Source organism: Protobothrops mucrosquamatus, unplaced genomic scaffold (assembly GCF_001527695.2).
Source record: "Protobothrops mucrosquamatus isolate PMUCROS unplaced genomic scaffold, P.Mucros_1.0 scaffold_199, whole genome shotgun sequence".
NCBI lineage: Eukaryota > Metazoa > Chordata > Lepidosauria > Squamata > Viperidae > Protobothrops > Protobothrops mucrosquamatus.
This window is the reverse complement of record NW_015386275.1, coordinates 70,652-93,975: the sequence shown is the minus strand read 5'-3', so window position 1 is coordinate 93,975 and position 23,324 is coordinate 70,652. Positions and strand designations below refer to the sequence as shown.

The 23,324-nt window shown below is 40.4% G+C and overlaps 1 protein-coding gene across 1 annotated transcript in view; it reads left to right on the top strand.

Annotated features, from left to right (window-relative positions):
• LOC107296093 (CD99 antigen) overlaps nt 1-23,324 on the top strand; it is a 121,056-nt gene that overhangs the window by 57,835 nt on the left and 39,897 nt on the right. The window contains exons 2-3 of the mRNA XM_015825440.1: nt 18,107-18,145; nt 18,982-19,014. Of these exons, the coding sequence (XP_015680926.1) occupies nt 18,107-18,145; nt 18,982-19,014 (72 nt within the window). The remainder of the gene's footprint in view (nt 1-18,106; nt 18,146-18,981; nt 19,015-23,324) is intronic.

The following is a 23,324-nucleotide window of genomic DNA, read 5'->3' as shown; positions in this document are numbered from 1 at the left end:
CAGACACGTCTGCGGCCTGGTCTACCCAGGCTTCGGTTGAGATTTGTAGGGCAGCTACCTGGTCTTCCCCCTCTTCATTTATAAGGCATTACAAGCTTGATCAGTTTGCTGCGGCAGATGCTTCCTTCGGCAGGAGGGTTTTGCAGCAAGTGGTTTCTACTCATGAATCACAGGCCTAGACTTCCCTCCCGGCGGGGACATGGGTGGCTTGGGTATGTCCCATTGGTGGAGGCTACATCTATCATGCTGGAGAAGGGGCGTTGTCTTACCTGAACACCTTTTCTCAGCATGAAGATGTAGCCTCCACACCCACCCTTGATAGTTGGTCTAGGCAAATATTTTTTCCTGGAGGAGTTTTTGTGTCAGACCATGGATGCTTCACCTCGTCACACAAAACTGGGAAAGGACCGCCCAAGGGAGGCGTGGCTAGAGTTTGGTCTTAGTCTAAACTGAGCAGGAAGGCTTCGATAACCCATTGGTGGAGGCTACATCTTCATGCTGAGAAAAGGCGTTCAGGTAAGACAACGCTCCTTCTAGCCATTTATTTATGCATAAATAATTTATAGGCCAGTGCAATTTGTACAGCTCTAAATGGTTTACAGACACAGACACACAAGCACAAATACATAATATATAAATTACAAAGAAAGTTCAGAGAAAAAGCAACAAACAACTGAATATCTTAGTAGGGGCATACCACTCATTCTAGCTCAGAGCATGGGGAAAAAACTCTGTTTTAAGGGTTTGTTTAAAAAGAGCAGGGTAGAGGCCATATGAATCTTGGGTGGAAAGATGTTTCAGAGGGCAAGCATTAAGACAGGGTCCCATCAGGGATATGATTTAATTGATGGGACTAACTCTGTCAGACTATGTAAAACAGACAAAAACAACAGTCCCTCAAATAACCTGGTCCCATGCTATGAAAGGCTGATAACCAGCCTTTCATAATATCTTGCACTGCACCTGAAAACTTATTAGGAACCAATACAATTCATGAAGCAGAGGCATTACATGGGCATATGATGCCTTGCCAATAACTGTTCATGCCACCACATACTGTACCAGTGATAACTTCTAGGTCTAGTTATGCTTAAAAGATTTTGAATAAAGAATTTATTCCCTTGGCTCAATGTCCCATTCTTTCTTGTAAGTCTTAAATACATTTCAAAACAGTTCTTTTGACTCTGTTCATACAATGTATTAAAATGACAGTTTATCAAATTAATGTAATTAATTGGCTCACATAACACATACCAGCTTAAATCAACTCACTTACTTAAAACAATTAACTGACAGATGCTAATATTGAGTACAAGTAGCAAACTACAACAATGCCAAAATTATGGCCCTAACATGAAACACATACTCAGATGATCAGTGTACATTTATACATGTTAGACATTTGGTGCATTTATTCATAAAGTTGACTGCTAATTCTGTGGAAAATTTTGTAAGAAAAAACGCTGTCACAAGCCCCAGCCACTTTATTTCTTAAGTTCTTCCTTCAAAGGATTCTCCCACTGGTGGTGCCCTAATGAGATCTGAAATACTCAACTAAAAGAAAAAGAAAAGAAAAGAAAAAGAACTTTGTGAGTAGAACTGGAAAAAAGAAAAATTAATACATTAATAACTATAAAGTTAACACAGTAATATTTTGATTAGCAGTATAGAAGGTCAGTTTAACATTCTGACTTCACACTAATTCTTCTATTTAAACATCTTCCTTTAATAATACTACTGGGAAAAATGTTTTGTTTCTTCTGTTAGGAGGCTGTGTTATCATAACAGTGGCAAACTGTTCCAAATCATTCTAAGAAACACTCCCCGTACTGCTTGTTCTCTGCCCCATTCATGTCAGAGGCATCATTTAAGGCAGGGGTCCCCAACCTTTCTTGGTTGGCAGCCCAGTGAAGGGGGTGGAGATGCACGAACAGGGCAATTGCACGTGCGATGCAAACAGGGCCATGAGTGCCCGTGGGCTGCCACAATGCTAGCACAAGTGGGAGGAATGTGCGCTCACAGAGATCATAGCGCCCGTGTGCCGCCACGATGCTGGCACGAGGGGAATGGTGCACTTGTGACGCTAATTAGCCCCTGTACGACACATGGTATCACTAGCGCCCACGCCCTGACATGCTGGTGCGAATGGGGGAAGTACATGCATGCACACACGTGCACTGGCCAGGCACTCAGGCAGCCCAGGGGCTTTTGAGCGGCATTCTACAGACCGATGCCCTTCTCTCCTGCACTTGAAACACCCCATTTGCTTCTTGGCCGTAGCCAATGGTTTCACTGGTTCATGTGTCAACTCATGCGGTGAGCAGCTCCATTGTTTTCCTCGGCGGTGCCTCTTCAGTATGTCAATTTCTGCTTCCTCTGCCAAGACGTACCATTCCTCAAGTTGGTGTGGGTCCCCTCGGGGCAGGCAAGCGTCATATAGGTCATAATTTAGTCCGTCTTTGAAGTGGCTAAGTAGGATGTCTTCCGGCCAGTTCAGTTTGCTGGCAATGGCCCAGAATTCTTGCGTATATTCGGCTACCGGGCGTTTGCCTTGCCTCATCGTTTTTATCCTTTCGCGGGCTTTGCGATCAGCCATGGGGTCCTCAAATCGCCTTCTCAGAGAGGACATAAAACGGTTGAAGTCGTTGAGCTCTGGGGCATTGGAGTCGTGCAAGTTCACCACCCAATCTGCGGCCGGTCCAGGGCAGATTGCACGATCTGGATACGGGCTTTGTCGCTGGGGATGTGCCACCCATATTCCTCCATGTAGCTGAGGACTTGGGTTAGTAAAAACCCCAAGCGTGTTGGCTCCCCCTTGAATCTCACGTCCAGCAGCAGGAGTCTTTGAATAGATCGGTGCCTTTGTTGTTGGTGGTATTGTCTTCCATCCAGATCGCCGTCGGCGGGGAGTGGGGACTACTGGATCAGCAGATGTCCCCGGGGCTGCAGGTTCCACTTCCCCCTCGGTGTCTCTCCCTTTGCGGCTCCAGGAGCTGGGGCGGCCATAGGGCTCAGAATTCTCCTCTCCTAGGGAGCTGAGGGTTCTCTTCATCAGGCAGCAGGGTATTTTGGATTTGTAAAAACATTACACTTAATTAAACGGCAATTTTGGTGGCCATCCATAAAAAAGGACATAGAAAGTTACGTGGCCAGCTGCCCAAAGTGTGCAACTGCAAAGAGGTTGCAAGGGAAATCGCCCGGACTGTTACAAACAGTGGCAAATCCTTCAGCCCCTTGAAAGGAAATAGCCATGGATTTTATAGTGGAATTACCAGAAAGCAATGGTAATACTGTTGTCTGGACGGTCACGGACTTGTTTTCCAAACAGGTGCACTTTATCCCTTGCCAAAAGATTCCCACCGCAAAAGCCTTAGCGAAACTTTTTGTACAGCATATTTACAGATTGCATGGGGCACCCCAATGCATCATCTCTGATAGGGGAGTGCAATTTACGTCTGCATTTTGGAAGGAATTTTTTATCCCTCTTAGGGACCACTCAGGGACTGACATCTAGCCATCATCCACAAGGGGATGGACAAACAGAACGCTGTCACTCAGTACTTGAGCAATATTTAAGATGCTTTATTAATTTTCAGCAAACAAATTGGGCAGACCTACTCCCTTTCGCAGAAGTTGCTTACAATAATGCAGTCCACTCCGGCACAGGTTACACTCCTTTTCAAATAGCCACCGGTCAAAGTTTCAACACCATGCCAGAATTAACCCCAAATGAACCGGCGATCCCATCACTGAAAGAATGGATGGAACAATTACAAAACACCTGGCCAGTAGTTAGAAAAGCACTAGATGAAGCTAGGCAGGCATACAAAGCACAAGCCGATAAAAAAAGGGTTGAGCCTACACCATTCATTATAGGAGAAATGGTGTACTTACCTACAAAATATCTAAAGTCCCTACAACCCTGTAAAAAACTTGGACCAAAATATATAGGGCCTTTTCCAATTAAAAGAACCATAAACCCAGTAACAGTAGAATTAGAATTACCCAAAACTCTCAGGCAAATACACCCAATTTTTCATTGCAGCTTGCTGAAAAGAGAGCATCAGTCATCGTTACTACCAAAAATCTCCCCACCACCACCTCCAATCATGGTGGAGGGCGAACAACACTTCGAAATAAAGGAAATCCTAGATTCTAGGAGATATCATGGAGCGACTCAGTATCTAGTTGCTTGGAAACATCTCCCTGCCTCACAAAATGAGTGGGTCCATAAACATCATGTCAGAGCCCCGAAGCTATTAAAGAAGTTTCACACAGAGCATCCTAACAAGCCTGACTAATTTTTATACCTGTTTTGTTTTCTTTCAGGTGGATCTCTCTTATTTTTAAGGGGGCAGGATGTCATAATCCAATTATATTTCATCCCTAGTTATCGACTATGGAAAACCCCATTTCTGCCCTCTCTGGATTCTGTCATACGATGAAGGGGAAGGAGGGTGAACAAAGGGGTTTTATGGCCCTCACTTCCTTCGGTACAACTTCAAAAGGACTGAATGTGGATACCACCAAAAGGACTTATAATAGCCTTTTGATTATAACAATGGGGCTATCAGCTTTCATCTACTCCCCTCTGAAGTCTCCCTTCCACCAGCAGTGAGGAAAAGGGTGGAAATGTAACACCTGGGATTGTCGCTGGAAGGATGGTGGGGTGGGGTGGGGCTGCTGGGGACCCCTTAAAACCTTGAACCGTAGGGCTTGGCCCCAGGTCCTGTCTAGAACGCCTGCAACCATTTTCTCTTAATAAAGATGCCTGTTGGAAGAAATATTCCAAGAGTTCTGTCTTCTTAAGTTGCAAAGTGGGGTGGGTCCTTACAGAAACCTTCAACTAGTCTAATAAAGCCTTTTTTATGTCTTGGGGGGGCATGGCTCAGCGGTTAAAGACACTAAGCTTTTCAGCTAGAAAGCTGACAGCTCTTATTCAAGACCTGAATGCCACCCAACAGGCTGAGTTCCTGTTACTTGCCCCAGCTCCTACCAACCTAGCAGTTTGAAAGCATGCAAATACAAATAGATAAATACAGTAGGTACCACTTTGGAGAGAAGGTAACAGCGTTCTATTTGATTATGGAAATCAGCCCATGCCACAGAAAAATCAACTACCTGAGAGTAAGTGTATCATAATGCAGGAGTTTGCTCTAATCAACTCTCCTATTCTTAACTCTATTGGAAAGATAGTACCCTCTATCTTACTGGTAAGGATGGTCAAAATGGTCAAAATGAATTGTTCTGTATCCAGAATTGCTATTTTGGGATGGTTTGTGCCCAAACTAAAGATGAACATTTAGATTGGATACACAATGAAACAGATAATGCATTTGTTGTACGCAGAAGTGTTTGGGAGTCAACAACAGAAAAAATTAAGGCTGATGCTGATAGTAGTAACAACAACTTAGGAGAAAGGGGGGAAAAAGGGGCCAAGAAGTTGGGGGCATAGGAAGACACCATGTCTCTTTGCCTTTGAAGAAGAGTAGCAGATGACTTGCATTAGCCTTGCCCTATACTCAGCCCATAAAATTACCTTGAGTCCCTGCAGGTTTTTGTATCATATAAAACTCTGATACACGTTTTTTTAGTGAATCATGGCTGATTCAGAACGGTTCAACAGAACTTCCAGCATGTAATGTTTGTTTCAGAATCAAAACAAGTCTTTATTTTCCATTTCACCTAATATATGACATATCTTTCAGACTCTCCATTCTCAAATAGAAGTTGGCTGAAAATGTACAGGTCCTTAGGAAATAAAGTTCTCAGGAGCAAGAAAGACATTGCACACTGTTCACTCTAACACTTCAGGATTCTCTCTATAATCCAAAGCAAAGTACTGATATCAGCTACTTATCATTTTATTTTCTACGGAAAAGTATCCAGTCTACAGAAGCTATAGAATTATTGTTCAAAAACATAATACTTTAAAATTGTGCTTTGCTTCACATTAATTTCCAATTTTATTTAGTAAAAATACATATTGAATATTATGTTCAATGCATCATAAACTACTACCCTATGTTTTGGGGGTTGGTCATAACTTTGGTTCTAAGTGACCAGTGGCAAATCAAGGACTATTGTAACTCCATGTAGCTTTCACATTCAGCTTTTTCCCACCATACAGCGGAAAAATAATGGCATTTTTCTAATTTCAGTTTCTCTAGTTGTACAATCTTGCAGCCTTCTTGTTGTTCAACATTCTACCAGACTTTATGAAATCCTTTAAATTATTATTTGATCGCTAACACAAGTAGTCCTTGACTTACAATCCTTACAATTATGGCTTAATGACTATCTGAAGTTAAAATGGATCTTCCCAGAGTTTTTGAAGTTAAGGTGGCTGCACATATCCTTGTTGGCAGAAATTCTAGCCTACTGAATAACACCAAACAGCAAGTTGAAATTAGACAGAGATTTATTGGATACAATGGTTTGCAAAGCGTGGTGGACTACAAATAAATATTTGAGCCACACCTAGTCACAGCAAACACACACATTTTATATACATTCTATCCTGACGGCTTGGCCCCTCCTCTGAGGTTACAATCTTATCAGAGCCGCCTAAACAAAATACATTATCCCTGCCCCTTACTATTTTGCTTCACCTATTCCCTTATATGTATTTTATCATGAAATCCTACAGCTTAGTGTGGAAATCCTATAGCCTACGTGTAGAAATCTTACAAGGTATGTGTACGTGTAGAAATTGTGTAGAAATCTTACAGCCTACGTGTAGAAAGTTTACAGAGTACTGTCACTTAACTTCACTTTTTATTCTAAAACTTTATTCCTTACAAATCCATTCTTTTTCTTTTCATACTTATTTAAATTTTAGAATCTTCTTAAATTTTTTTCAATTTCTTTTTTTTTTGTGTTCATTCTCTATTATGTTTACTTTGTCTTTAATTTCCTTAAAAGCTAACAGTGTCTGTATCTTTTCCTCCCGTTTGATGCCATCCATTATACTGGTTACAGTTGTATGGACTAAATTTTTAATCATAGGAATTAGGGCAAACACATTAGTCCTAATAATATTATGCCCACCATGAATAATGCTTGTTTCCAATTGCGAAAGATTCCTCCCAAAAATCTCCCTTCATCTAAAAGACCAGTCCAAGTCTGGACTGGAACATGTACAAGTTGTCTCATTTCAGTGGTTAATTGCTTCACTTCTGCACCTGTTTCATCTATTTGTAAGCAACAATTTGTTAAATTAAACTTCTCACATACCCCTCCTTCCTTAGCTAATATATCTTTTCTTTCTTTATAGTGATATAAGTTAATGGATCGGATCCTGTACCATCTATTCCAAATCCATAACTTACTACATCAGAATGGTTCTTAGTGATTTCCAACTCCATCGTATTAGTTCCATATATTCTTTTCAATTGGGTAATACCATTACATCCTGGATAACCTCCTCCAGTGTAATCACACACACCTCCACCCTGAACATTTAGTAGATCCCGCACAAGGTAACCATTGATTGGGGTTCCCATGTGCAAAGTTCAAATTAGTGGAACATATATAATTATGATTTTGTTTATATGCTGTGATCCAACTAGAGTCTCCACACTTTGTGGCGAGATAAGATAGACTTAATACTTTTCTGTCCCTTTTTCTAATATTTTAGTAGAATTAACGTATATTAATCTTTCTTCACCTTCAGGTCTCTGTCTCACTCCTACTTTAGCTAAACCCACATGTATACTGACATTCAAATATGTTGGCATCGATGGATCATAGCACTGTATCTTTTTGTCTCTTCCCTTACAAACTGAATATTGTGTTTTATTTAATTGACATATAGATTGAAATATACACCCCTTAGGTGCTTGGGTATGATATACCAAGGTTTTAATTACTGCGTTCCCTTTGGTGGCGTTGGTAATGCAGCTTCACATCCTTCTGCTTCTGTTGCTCTTCTATATCGCTCCCTAGAGAGGGAGAGGTATACAGCCAGAGACAAATATACAGCACTAGGGATTCACATTTTATATTAATCTTCTTCTTCTAAACTGTGATATGTTATGAAGGCTTCCTTTTCTTTATCTAAACTGTGATATTTTATGAAGGCTTCTCGTTGTTCTTCCTGGGCTAATTGGATTGAAGGAGTATCTTTTAGAGTATATCTTACCACTCCAGTCAATATCTCAGTGTATTCTTCAAAAGGTTTCAATTTTTTTTCAATGAGTACTATATTGCATGGTCCAAAATGTTCTTCACATCCAGTACATCTTACACAGTCAATACAATGGAAAAAACAACAATCAACATGGCATTTACATTTACAACACATTTAAACAGGATTACAAAGTATCAATTTAAACGAGTTGTCACCCGGAACACAGGTCCACTGTCCTTTTGGTTCAGCTACTGGTCCCTTCACTCGCGTATAATGAGTCCACCCTTTTTCTTTCGTCCGAACTGCAGTTTCAGAGGTCAGCAACACCTGGAATGGTCCTTCCCACTTAGGTTGCAATTTCTCCTCCTTCCATGTTCGGATCAGGATCCACTGTCCCACCTCAAACTTGTGAACAGGAAATTCCAAAGGGGGTGTTTGGATCAACAAGCCTTGTTTTCTGCAATGATCAAGATACTGTGACAGTTTATGCACATAATGTCTTATTACTTTATCCCTTGTTACTAAAGAGTCCATGGAAATGTTTCCAGGCATAAATGACACACCATACAACAATTCATAAGGAGACAATCCTAAATCTTTCCATGGTTGTGTTCTCATTCGCAACAATACTAAAGGTAAACATTTTATCCAAGTCATTTGAGTTTCATATTGTGGAATTTCCCACTTGAGGTAATTTAAAATCAACTTGAATGCATTGAAATAGCCTCACCATTAGATGTTATAGAGCAGTGGTTCTCAACCTTTTTAATGCCGCGACCCCAACCGGTCATAAGTCGAGGACTAAACCGGTCGTAAGTCGAGGACTAAACCAGTCGTAAGTTGAGGACTACCCAACCGGTTGTAAGTCGAGGACTTTCCCTGCCCGGGAGCGCCGCGCATGCATGGTTCCGCCCCCTGCGCCGGCCGAGGCGTAGCTGGCAAGCGGCAGAGATGGAGCAGTCCGACCACCAGCTGGCCCAGCCCAAGGGAGGTAAGGCACCCGCCGGAAAAGGGGAAAAAATGGCGGACAAAAAAAATGGCGGACAAAAAAAATGGCGGACAGCCTTGCTTGGCGACCCCCGTGAAATGGTCGATCGACCCCAAATGGGGTCCCGACCCACAGGTTGAGAACCACTGTTATAGAGCATTTTATGTATTTGTCTACATATCATACTTATTATATAACCAACCATATATTAACCATAGAAAAGTATCAATTATCCCTCCCTAGCCATTCCTTTGTCCGTATGTATTTACAAACAAATTGCTTAGTAAAGAGCCAACAAAGGAGTGCTCACCAAACTCTGCTTGAGTTTGTTTGCATATAAATCTTTATTCAAAACAACATAGCTCATTTATAATCCCCAAAATTTTCTCAACTCCTTCATTTTAAACAAGGGTTGAATTACAATTCCTTCAATTCTCTTAGGTATTATTATTATTATTTTTTATCAGTGTGTCCTGCACAGAGACATAAAAACATAAAAAATACAACAACAACAACAAAAAAAAGCAACTCCACAAAATAAAGAAATAAACAAGCTTAATAAGATATTCTGAGTTACTGAAATAGTTTTGTATCAAACTCTAGTATCAACTCTTTGGTTTTAATATAATTTTTGTCAAATTCCAATTTAATCAGATTCCATTCAGATGGAAACAAATTTCCATTTAATAGGTTAAATCATTTATAAATCTAAACAAATCAATTCAAAGTCATTTCTATTGGTTAATGGTTATATAGGGGTATTCCAGTTCTTCTCATATTTCATTTATTTAAAAAAATAACCTTATTTCTTACTGCAAGAATGGGTATTAAATTTCACATCCACCCCACCTTCCTCAAACCAGAATTCTAAGCAGAAAAAAAAGTTAAAAAGATCAGAACCCCCCCCCCTTTTCTTTTCTGTCTCTCCAGCTCTTAAAGCAACACAGCCAGTCGGGGGGGTGGGGTGGAAAGAGACAGGAAAAGAAGAAGAAATTACACAACAATCTCACCACTAACAAAATAGTTTTCTCTTCTTCACGTGCATTTTCCATTTCACTTTTACAGCAACAACAAAAACATCTGCAGTTTACTGTTTCTTTCAGGGGGAGAAACTCACACATACACACACACACACACACACACAGAGGATCAGCATATCCACACATTCACTTTCATTCAAACTGCTTGTATAAACACTTTCACATACAGATATTTCATTTCATACTTTCTCCTGACAAACAAATAACTATTATTATTATTTCAAGGAACTGTTCAAAAGCCAATGAGCTCCTTTCCTCTCCCAATTTCCTTTGCTCTTAGAGCTTGCCTATCAACTTTCTTGCAAAATGAGACATCCGGCCGTTATTTGTTTCACAACAGTGAAAACTCTCCTGTAGCCATACCTTTCAGAAACACATCTTCTAAAACCCTCATGGAGTGTTTGGATTACTTCACGTGTTATGGCTTTATTCAACACCTGCTATCCATCAGGTAATATCCATTTTCCTTCTGTATTCTTTTCCTTTTGTTTTATTACTTGGTTTATTGTGGCAACCATCATCTTATTCTGTTGCCTAAATTTCTCTACATCCCTTTGCACATTTACCTTTTGTGCCTCCTTTAACAAATCATCTATACTTTTCCCTGACCATTCCTCCAATTTTTGTAGTTTCTTGCTTATATCCGGCCAGGATTTTACCACAAATTGTATTTTTACCAGAAGAGTATTTGCTGGGTCATCTGGTTCAGTTCCAGAATACTTCCTCATTCCGTCTCTCAGTCTTTGGAGGAATGTAGCTGGAGATTCTTCTTTTTCTTGTTCTATCATTAAAGCTTTACTCATGTTCTGTGCTTTTGGAACAGCTTCTTTTATTCCTCTTATCAATAATACTCTCATATCTTCCATGTTTTGTCTATCTGCAGCATTATTATTATCCCAATTTGGTCTTACTACAGGAAACTTTACATCTGCCAAAATTGCCCTCTGTGCTTGGGGATTATGTTCCCTAGTCCAGACCAAATGAGCTGCTCTTTGAATTAACTGATTCTCTTCTGCTGTAAATAATGTGCTCTGTATTACTCCCAATTCATCCCATGTGTATATGTTTGCTCCTAACAACAGATCCAGTTGCTCTGCTACCCCTATGGGATCTTCTATCATGCTTTTCATTTCTTTCTTAAAGGCACGTAATTCAGATGCCTTTAAAGGCTCACGTATAAAACTGATACGGGCCTGTCCTTGGCCATCTACTCCATTGGGTACTTCTCTTAAAGGAAAAGCCTGTAGTGGTTTATCCTTAAAGGGAAAATTCTTTATATCTTTCTTCAATTGTTCCAATTCTTTTACTAATACCTTATAGGGTCCATCTCTCACAGCTCCCTGGGCTTGTGTTACAGGAGCTGGTAGGGGTGGTGGAATAGGTATTTGTACATTTGTTGGTTGTGGTGGATTAGGATTATAAGGTGGGCGTAAATATTTCATGGATTTTTCATCATCTTCTTCTTCATCTATTTCATTCTTCTCTTCTTCTTGTAAATATATTGAGGTTATTTTATGAGGGCTAGGGCCCCTCATAGTCAAGGTGACCCATTTATCTGGGTTCCAAATTAAAGCATAGTCTAACTTATTGACTAATGATCTACATGTTTTCCTTGACATATACTCATATAAATTCTGACAAGCAAAATAGTCATTTTTTCCTAATCTAGGTCACTCTACTTTTTCATCTTCCCACCAGACAAAACAACACAAATTAACCATATCTTCCTTGGTTATGTCTAGTTTACTAATTATTTCATTATACGGAGGTTTTCCCCAATTACTCAACAAAACCCCTAATGGACTTTCTTTATCTATATTTAATTTGGGGTTCCTCCTTATTTTTCTCAAACACTTCTTTCCTGGAGTACTCCCTGTGTTGCCCATACTGGTTTACCGCCCCGTGTATTCTAATTGAGACTTCACATATATTCCTTAATTCACTTCCTCCTGATACCCCTAGATATGCACTCGCGTGAATCTAGAGTTATCAGAGGTCCACTTTCGCTAAGTGGATACTTGGGATGTCTCTCACACTCCCAATCTGACTCAAATTCACACAGGTCTACCCAGTCTTCCCACCGACTGCCTAGGCAGTGTATACTGGCCACCCCAGAACACTTACCTAGGTCCGTGCACAGAGTTGCCCAGTTCCCGGAAGCCAGCAACACACACACCGGTTCAATTCATATCTGTGTCTAATATCAACTCTATGGGTTCACCGAGGAAAGCGTTGCTGCGCCTTTAACAAAAACATGAGATAGACTGTCGAAATCGACAGGGCATGCTTTCCACGTCACCTTCCGGATCCGGTGCAGACAAACGATCCCGGTCTCGAGCCCCACGTTGGGCGCCAGAACTGTTGGCAGAAATTCCAGCCCACTGAATAACACCAAACAGCAAGTTGAAATTAGACAGAGATTTATTGGATACAACGGTTTGCAAAGTGTGGTGGACTCCAAATAAATATTTGAGCCACACCTAGTCACAGCAAACACACACATTATATACATTCTATCCCGANTCCTCTGAGGTTACAATCTTATCAGAGCCGCCTAAACAAAATACATTATCCCTGCCCCTTACTATTTTGCTTCACCTATTCCCTTATATGTATTTTATCATGAAATCCTACAGCTTAGTGTGGAAATCCTATAGCCTACGTGTAGAAATCTTACAAGGTATGTGTACGTGTAGAAATTGTGTAGAAATCTTACAGCCTATGTGTAGAAATTTTTGTGTAGAAATCTTACAGTCTACGTGTAGAACTTTTACAGAGTACGTGTCACTTAACTTCACTTTTTATTCTAAAATTTTATTCCTTACATCCTCATGGTCATGTGATCACATTTTGGCAACCAGCTCACCTTTGCAGCATCTCATAGTCACATGACTATGTTACATTTTTCTAGGCATTTACTTCCAGTTTCTGGCAAAAAAATTCCAATGGGGAAAATGGATTTGCTTAACAATCACACCTAATGACCATAATAAAAATAATAATTTTGAATCCAGTTACAATGCCTCAACTTACAACCACAATGACTTACAACCATAATTACAGACTTAATTATAATTATACATTGAGGATTAACTGTATTCCACTTTTTTATGTATCACTATCAAAGCCATACAAATCATCAAATTACTTCTTTTAGCATTCCTCAATTTGGTTTAATCCCAAATAATTTTATCTATATAATTTAATTCCATTAATTCTTCTATAGACTCCTTGAATGTATTATAAGGCAATCAAGTTTTAAACTCACCATCACTTAATTTTCAATACAGATAAGAGCACAGTAACAAACTATAGTTCTTACTTATTTTCAATAGTTACATAATTTTGCAGCATGCCTGAAGAAAAATGCTTTGCTACCATCACATATCCTACCTAATTTCTTTAATGAATGAAGTTTTATTTACAGAAGGAAAGCTGTCTATACAAGAATAATCTTTCTGTAAAGTAAAATTAAAATAATGATATTAATGAAATGATTACAATGTTCTAATTTACTTTTGAAGGGATATGAAAAATAGCATTTCCCTTTTTAATTTAATTTTTTTAAAAAAATATTTCTTTAAAACTTAGTGGCTATCTGCAATGCCTCTTCAAAACTTAGTGTTCATGTGCAATATAGAATATAAATAAAAAAAGATACAGTGCTAGTCTCTCTTATCATAAACAAACACCTTTGCTACTCATTTATTGAAACTGTTTAGCAGCGTTTTAAACTTTTTAGAGGTTTTAAAATGGGCAGTCTAGCAAAAAGAATAACAAGTTGTAATATCATTAGTCATTTCATAATAAGCACAAATGTATAGGCATCATTGATCCAAATGAGGCAAAGAAATCCTGGCAAGATGTTTATATATGCTGCCAAGCAGCATTTTCTAATTACCTCTGCAGCGATATATAGTGATGTTAGGATGACTCAACTTTTCACTGCCATGTTGCTTGAGTGCATCAAACAGGAAGATCAAACAAAGGAAAAAAAAAGTACAGATATGAACGGTTTATCCTGAAAAAACCTTTAAGTCATGACTGAAATCCATTGATCAAATCTTTATTTATTATAAATGATAAAAACAAATATAGCTTAGACCCCAAGCAGGGAGGCTAGCATTTTCATGGAAATACGACTGAAATACGACTGAAAGCGGAAAATAAAAGAGACAATGGACAGATTTCTACTGTAAATCTCTATGGAAGCTAATACTTTTCAGTTTGCTCATAAAATTTTTGAGAACAGAAAGAAAAGAGTGAAGTGGCCAAGTTTCTCTGAAATACTGAATTATATCCAAGTTTCTGATTTGTGGTGTTTCACACAGTTTTACTATTTCTCTTATGCAGTATGCCTGAATTTCACCTAATCACAATGACATGCTAGATGAGAGAAGAGAAGCTGAAATTAAATCTAGAGCAGGGGTTCAAACTGCCGGCCCGCAGGCTGGATGCGTCATGCTGAAACCGTGCCCACCCTATTGCCGGCAATGGAAAAAAAATCACAATACGTCACGACACGTCATGTGACATTGCGAATTTGACACCCCTGATCTAGAGAAGATAAGTATTGTGGTTAAACACTTATTTAGTTCTGAAAGTCAGGTGACCTTGGGCCAATCATTCTTTCACAACCCTTTCTCACAAGGTTGTTACTGTGGAGAAAATAGGAGGAGGAAGGAGTATTAAATAAGGTTACCACCTTGACCTATTTGTTAAAATAATAAAGGCAGGATATAAATCATAAAATAAACACCAGTGATTAAAACAGGGAGAGCAAGAGGTAAAGGCACTGAAAAGATCACTAGCTGCTGACCTTTCATTCAGATAAAGGTCTCTTGTCTTCTGCCTGATCTGTTTTTTTCCCCTTTTCAGAAAGCCTAAACAAGCTGTCTCTTAGCTGCTTTTCTTCACTGCATAACACTCTCCTAAAAACTGCTAACTGCAAGTTGACAAACTCAACTCTGAGCTTAATTAATTGTTTAGAGCCCTAACTGAATAGACCTTGATCAGTTTCATACTGAAGGGTTTTGTTGCCAGATGTAAATAGGGTTGGAAAATGAATTTTATAGCACTTTTTGCTACCAAATATCCAAATGGTTACTAACTGAGGTAGTTGTTAAACAAGGAATGGCTATATCAAAACTACAAGTGATTGTCAAGGCAATCTGTTCATTAACTTAAACCATTTTAAATGTGTTGGACTACTATCTTCCACTTTTCCAAAAGTTCCAACTAGTCAGCAGTGATGGCAAACCTTTTAGAGACTGAGTGCCCAAAAACTGCCCCCGCCCCCACTCCACCCCCATGCCCAACCCCCGCTCTGCCCCCCCATCCCCCCCTGCCTGCCCACAGGACCACTCACCGCCTCCAGGGTCCGCCGCAGATCGCCCAGGCAGCCCAGCAGCGCTATGGCGGCCACACCCTCTGCCCGCGCCCTGCAGCATCAACTGCATGATGGGGTGTGAGGGCAGAGTCTTGTCTACGCTGCCTGGCTGTCATGTCCTTGGCTGCGCTGCTCCGTGTGGGCCATGCTCAGGGGTGACTCTCCTTCAGGGGGGCTGCTGGAGAGGAGGGGGTAGCAGGGGAGGCAAGGCTGGGGCAACGGCACGTGTGCCCACAGAGAGGGCTCCGAGTGCCACCTCTGGCACCCGTGCCATAGGTTCGCCACCCCTGGTATACGGCAATCCTGTCAGCTTTCTTTTAGTTTGTTCAGGGTAGTACTTATCACTACATTGTTTCTTTTGCTTCATGTTTCTTGGCTGTCTGCCCCAGACTATTAACTGAGCTGGGCGGAGGAGGAAGAGAGAGGAGAGAGAAAGAAAAAAACTCCCTTTCTCTGGTACTTTTATTTTTTGGCTTGACTTTTCTAAGAGAAGGGAAATGGATGTTTCTTTTGGAGCAGCCTTTCATATTTATAATAGTTGGTTTCTGGGGCTAGGTTTTCTACTTCTTTTCCTATTGTTCCTGCCTGTTTAATATTTCCCAAAGATATTTCTTTTTCATGGATATGTAGATGCTAATTTCTAATTATTGATTGAATCAATAATCCACCACTGCCATGGAGCAAGTTTCGAATTGACTCCGGAGTTCAGAAATATTAAACCAGGGGTGGGGAACCTTGGCTTTTTTATGACTTGTGGACTTCAACTCCCAGAATTCCTGAGCTAGCATAGGTCAGCTTGGAAACCTCTCCCTTTCCCCTCAGCATGGCTGGCTCAGGAATTCTGGGAGTTGAAGTCCACAAGTCATAAAAGAGCCAAGGTTCTCCACCCCTGTCTTAAACGGTTGCTCCGCAGAAATTACATCCCATGAGGGAAGCCGAGCGAGGGATTTACTAAGGCTTTGGAAACGGTCATTTGTAAGTCTAACCAAACAGGCCAAAGCTGACAGCTGTTCTTTGATAAACTCCCCCCCTCAAAAAAAGCAATGTTGCAAAAAAGAGAAACCAGCGAAGGAGTCAAACTTTTTCCTTCGACCTTCTCCCGAGGAAAGAGGAACGCGGCATCCGCCAGGCGTTTTTTGTCCAAATTGGGCACCCAAAGCAAAGGGAAAAAACTGCTATGGAGTTTTGAAAAATTGCCAGGGCTGCTGCGCCCCACGCAGTCCAGCCACATCCTGCACAGCCACCGTGATGCCGGGCCACTTGTCCAAAATGAAGTACAGGTCGAAGCCCCCGTAGCAGGCGGCACCCCCTCCTCTCGCTGCCCCCCTTGTCTGTCACAGGGGACCATCAGGGCGGCCAGGAAGAACCACTGCAAGCCCCGGGGAAGAGGTCTCTGCGCTGCACAAGCCATTTCTGAATCCAGGCAGCCCAAGGCAGCAAAGGTCCCGGGGCTTTGCTCCTTCCAAGCTCCTTCAGTGGATGGTTAGGTGGCGGCGGCAGCAGCTTCTCGGGTGATCAAATCCTCATGTTCAGAAAGGAGGGGAAAAGGCTGTCCGGAGGTGGGTTTGGGTTTTTTTTTTGGTGGTTTCAGATTTTCCTTCTGCTCTGCTTTCCCTCCGGTCCATTTTCAGGGCGCCTCTGTCTTTTGCTTCGTGCACAGTGCAGCCAAACCCGCCACTGTCGGCCAGGTGATTGGCAACTTACAGTTTCCTTTGCTTTGCCCCAAATTTGAGGAACGTGGAAGTCTCATCCCCCCTTCTGCCCCCTTCCTCACAAAGAAAAGAGCTGGAATCTGGCGCTGATCCTGGTGCTTCTGCTGAGCCCCGAAGAAGTACCGATCAGAAGAAGCCCAATCAGAAGAAGTGCCGATCAGCTGGAGCTCGGTGCTTGGCGCTTCTGCTGAGCCCTGACAGCCCTGCAGCTCCACCCATCTGTTGCTCAGGCTTGTGCGGTGCTTCCGCCAGTTCAGCTCATTTCCCTCCCCTGCTATCACTTCTAGGATGGTCGCGTACCACCTGCCAGGTGCCAATGTACCACAGGTGGTACACGTACCACCAGTTGAAAAGCCCTGCTCTACTAAACCAAACATGTCCTCTTTTGTCCATATTTTTAAAGACAGTTATCCTGCTGATAGATAATCGGAATCTCAAGCCCCTTCACATGTTTTTTTCAACATTCTGTTGAGATTGGGAAGAATTTTCAAAAATTGAATCTGTCTACTTATAGATTTAGTTATTACAAAATCAGTTTAGCATCACTCTGTTGCAGGGAGGAGCCATTTTATGGTAGTGCGACATATTTTTGGAGCAACAGTGCTTATAGTAACAAAATAATGGGTGGAGGTAGTTAGGAATTTTTTGCTTTCTACTCATTGGATGAAAGTACTTTTTAAAAATTATATTAGGTGTCTTTTACTGCTTTCTCACTTCAGAGTTACATGAAATTATCCCACCAATTTTCATTTCTGAAGGACTACAAAGGATTTAAGGACTGAATATTTATTCTGTTCTGTTTAATGGATCATTGCAACTAATTTATATTCTACTTTTCTATTTTAGCTCCTACTAAAAGGCCTAATACAATTACCAAAAAGCCAAGTAAGTATAGATTTTTGCAGTAAACATTTTTTTTTAATAGTGTTATTTTGTGAATGTGATTGCATTTGAACAATAAATGGCTATGGCTCAAATATATACTCCTTTAATTTTGAGAAAAGTTGAAGACCAATAGAAGTAAAATCGAATATTTATGATTTTCTGTTTCCTAGTCAGCATATGAGTATTCTCATATGTTCTTATTAGTCCTATCTACCATACGAGGTTTTTTTTAAACTATGGATTTAAAATAGGGCAGTTTTTTTAAAGAAAATCAAATATTTTTATGTACTTCATTTTGCAATAGCAACACATAGCACTTAGACTTATATACCGCCCCATAGTGCTTTTCAGCACTTTCTAAGCATTTTACAGTGTCACCATATTGTCCCCAACAATCTAGATCCACATTTTAATGACCTTGGAAGGAAAGAAGGCTGAGTCAACCTTGAGTCCCATCAGGATAGAACTCCAGACTATGGGCTGGATTCTAACCACTGCACCACCAGTTAATAAGTTGACTTATTAATGCTCTGAATAGATATTTGTCTTGAACCATTTAGGATGTTTTTTTCCTACTCATATAAGAAAACTCTTAAAATAATTATAAGATATATCAATGGAGTTCTAGTAAAGGCTTCATCAAATTACTGCATATATTTCTCTATAATTTGTCCCATTTATTTCTTTGTGCAAATGGATTTGTTCCATTTTCCCTGTCTAAATTCTATTATATATATGTACATTTCCTTTCATGCATGATCACTAGCCTTTTGTTTGCAAAACAATCTGGTTATTCTACATGAGACATTGATATCTAACAGTTTTTTTCTGTCTAGGTGATGACTTCAACTTAGAAGATGCCATAGGTGGTAAGTATTAGAAGTTGCCCAAAACATCACTCGTTAGAATTTACCTTACTTTCCTAGGTACTAGTTTTGTACAGTATAAGTATAACTGAGAAAGACAACTTAAATGGTTGAGAATGGCTCTTGCCAGCCTCTGTAACTTGGGGGGAAATGTCTTCCACAGTAACCCATGAATACTTGTTGTTTATGCCATGTCCCTTAGAAGGCCTTCTTCTGCCTTTCTGCCTGTCACCTCCACCTAATCAGATTAGACCAGGGGTCTTCAAATTTGGTCCTTTTATGACTTGTGGAGTTCAACTCCCAGAGTTCCTCAGCCAGCATGCCTGGCTGAGGATTTCTGGGAGTTGAAGTCCACAAGTCATAAAAGGGCCAAGTTTGAAGACCCCTGGATTAGACAGTGTGATACATATGTATTTGTCTTCAACTGTTACTTACATTATAAGAGCATTGCTCTTCTCACTTCGACTGTTTAAAAAAACATCAGGAAACTTAAGATCCAGTATATTGATAATCAGAAGAACTTAATGCTTTGGAGGCATGTTATCAGATTTCATCCCACCAAGATTCAAACTGGCATCAGAAACATTGGTTTAGAATATTCAGAATTCATTAGGAAACCCAGGTGAATGTTATAAAAAACAGTTAGGATTCAGAGAGTAAGTGGAAACAAAGGAGCAATGGATATGACCATCCAAAAAGAAAAATAAGCTCAAGGAAAAAATGCTTTGAAAAATACTCTCTTTACCTTGAACACTTGGAAAATAAAATCAGCTCCCTGTCCATAATTTGTCTAACTACTCTTTGAATATACAACTTTGGTTTGGATTATGTTCCTTTTTATGTCCCGAGAAAATTTTATGTCACAAGATTCAGCAGGCTTAAATTCTTTCCTTTGATTCTCCACAGCTAGCTGAAGCTTTTGGGAAAATTCACTGAACAAAAGCCCCCATCAAATTATTTTTTCCCAAATATAAACATGGTATGTGTGTGAGAGAGAGAGCAGATTGTGTTTGCTAGAAAATCTAGCTAATTGGCCTTCTCAGAGGCTTCCAGATATCCATAGAAGGGATTTGTCTATTGATTGTATACACATTCTAAATCTGGCACTATAAGGGAGCTTATATTGCTAAGATATCCAATATATTCCTGGTTCATGTGCATTACATATTTTATTGGCTACTGTCCCCACCTTTTATGTATTAGGAGAGTGATGGTGAACCTTTTAGGGACCGAGTGCCCAAACTGCAATCCCAAACCCACTTATTTATCACAAAGTGCCAGGGCTGCATCAGCACTGTGGTGCCCTCAGGGGGCGCGGGGGGCATGGTCCACTGGGTGGGCGTGCCTGCAGTGATCACGGCAGACTGGGTGAGCGTGGCTGGTATCTCGCCATCTCTGGGGCATCCTCGGGGGGCCAACGCCGCTTGCTCGCTCACTTCCTGCCCTGTCGCTTCCAAATGCCACGTGCTTGCTACTCTGGCAAACTCTGCTGGGCCAACGGCACATGTGCCCACAGAGAGGGCTCTGAGTGCCACCTCTGGCACACGTGCCATAGGTTCACCACCACTGTATTAGGACATAGGTGGGAAACCTCTGTCCCTCTCCAAAAGCTGCAGTAACAGCAACATTTTTTCTAGTTATTGACCTTGCTCACAGTGTCTTAAAAAACCCCACCGTCTTAAAAAAATTGAAAAGCTTTCCAGTGTCTGTATAAATGAAATGTGCTGTGTATTAAGGTAGCACAGTTCCCAAAGCAACTTTTTAAAAAATCTGCATGTGTGAACAGAGAGAGCTTTTATTAACTTTCCATTTATTTGGAGCCATTCATATAGGGTTGATCATTTAAATGTTTTTTCTGGATAGCAGGCCAAAGAAAATTCATTAGTTTGTTTTTAAAAGTTGATTCACTTTTGTGTCTTAATAACAAATTGCAATTAGATTGGTAAAAAATGAGAAAATGATATAGGCTACAAAATGGACTACCTTGAATTGAATTTGCCCCTAAACCATGGGTCGGCAACCTGCAGCTCCGGAGCCGCATGTGGCTCTTTGAGCCTTCTCCTGTGGCTCCCAGTCCTCCTCCGCCATTTGCAGAGAGAGAGACAGAGACAGAGAGAGGCACTTGCACTTCCCTTCTCTCTCTCTCTCTCTCTCTCTCTCTCTCTCTCTCTCTCTCTCTCTCTCTCTCTCTCTCTCTCTCTGTGTGTGTGTGTGTGTGTGTGTGTGTGTGTGTGTGTGTGTGTGTGTAAAAGAGTGGCCTCATGCTGTTCTCTGACAAGCTGACTAGCTTATTGGGCGGGGCTCCTGCCTTTGCTGCGTCTCCGCAGGAAGCAGCAGAAAGCAGCATCTCTCTCTCTCTCTCTCTCTCTCTCTCTCTCTTACACACACACACACACACTCACACTGAGTGGGGGAAGAGGACTGGCAGACTAAGGGCAGGAGAGAGCCAGCCCAAGAAGAATGTGTGTCAGCTTGTTGGAGAACAGCGTCAGGCCAGCTGGCCAGGTGAGCAGAAGATCGGAGAGAGGGGGGGAGGAAGAGAAAGAGAGAGAGAGAGAGAGGGAGGGAGGGAGGGAGAGAGAGAGAGAGAGAGAGAGAGAGAGAGAGAGAACTCATGCACAGCAGCCTCTATTTTTCATTAAACTCTTCAGTCAAGCCCCCTCCTCCAGCATGCGCGCATGCGCGTGCGAGTTTTGCGGCTCCCAGTGTTTTCTGTGGGAAACGGGTCCAAGTGGCTCTGAGTATTTAAGGTTGCCGAACCCTGCCCTAAACCATCTTAGCAGATCGTGTAATTTTAGTTTAGAAAAACTGTTTAGTTTAATCTGATTTGTAAACTGTCAATTTTTATTTGGTATTTTATTTTAACATTAATATTAATATATGTTGTAAAGTTTGGAATTCTATTTTTATTAATCACATTGAGTACTTCAAATTAAAGAGTCAAATTTAATAGATAAATGACGTTGAAAATATTCTGAATTATGTTCATGGTGCAGTCATTTCATTGTTCCCATGAAATATTTGGGAATAAAAAAGATGATGATAAAAAAATTAAAGTTTATGAAGAAGGTAAATATACTTACTTTGTTTTCATTACAGAATCATCAATGGCATGAATTGCTCGTTAAGCAAAGGAATGACAGTTTTAAATTTAATATAAATTTGTATACATGCCTATAAAAATATAAAAAGAGTACTAGTTCATCAGAAAACCTGGTCTTAAACTATTTAGATTTTAAATGACATAATAAATGCCTTATAGGTGACATCAAGTAATATAAATATGATATAATATGTCCCCAATATTTAGATGGCTGAGCTTTTTATGTTTTTGAATTTGGTATGAGTTAATGGTTTTGAGTCTTCTTTAAAGATTGTTCCACTTGTATTGCAATAATCCCGTTGATTAGCATGATCTAATCAGAACATATGTTACAAAGGGTTAGGATATATGTCTTCCTTCAAGAAGAGGCATATATTTTGTTAGAGAATTTTAATTTCTCTATTGGTGAAAAAATAAATCAGAAGCTCTCACAGTTGACTGCATTTAGCTGATTCAAATAAACTCTTTATATTCATATCAAAATATTTACAATACCATACATTCTTCTTTACAGCAACATAGCACAATGAAGACTTCTTACAGCAGAGACAGACCTGAGACTGAAACTGAAACAAACAAAATCCAGCTCCAACTCAATACCCTTTTGCACAGACTCAGTAGCACTTTCTTCACATTGGCTGACTGAGTTACCACATGACTCTTCCTGCTCATGAATATTCCAACACTCCTCCCTTCATGACAGGAAGAGACATCAGACCTATTGACTTAATACATTCTCCATAGTGAACACTACCCAATGGTTTAGTCATTATGTCTGCCAAATTATCCTCAGAAGAACAATGATGTAAACTAATCAATTTTCCTTTTACAGCTTCCCTGACATTACAATACTTAATGTCTACATGTTTACTTCTGTTCTTCACCCTGTTACCAGTTGCCATTTTTATACAGGCAGCATTGTCTTCAAATACCTTTACAGATTCTTTTACATTAATATTTAAATCTTGCAACAACTGTACATCATTATTTGGCAATACCTTTTTCTTATATACCCATTTACAACCCACAGCTTTGGTTCCCTGTGGCAAAGTCACTGATTTAAATACTTCATGGTCTCCCATGGATTTCATCTCTTTATCCATGGCCTCCTTCCATCTTTCTTGTTCAGCTTTTGGTAATGCCAACACCTCTTTATAACTTCTTGGCTCATACCACACATTGCAAACCTTTACCTTGCTGGCAGAATACC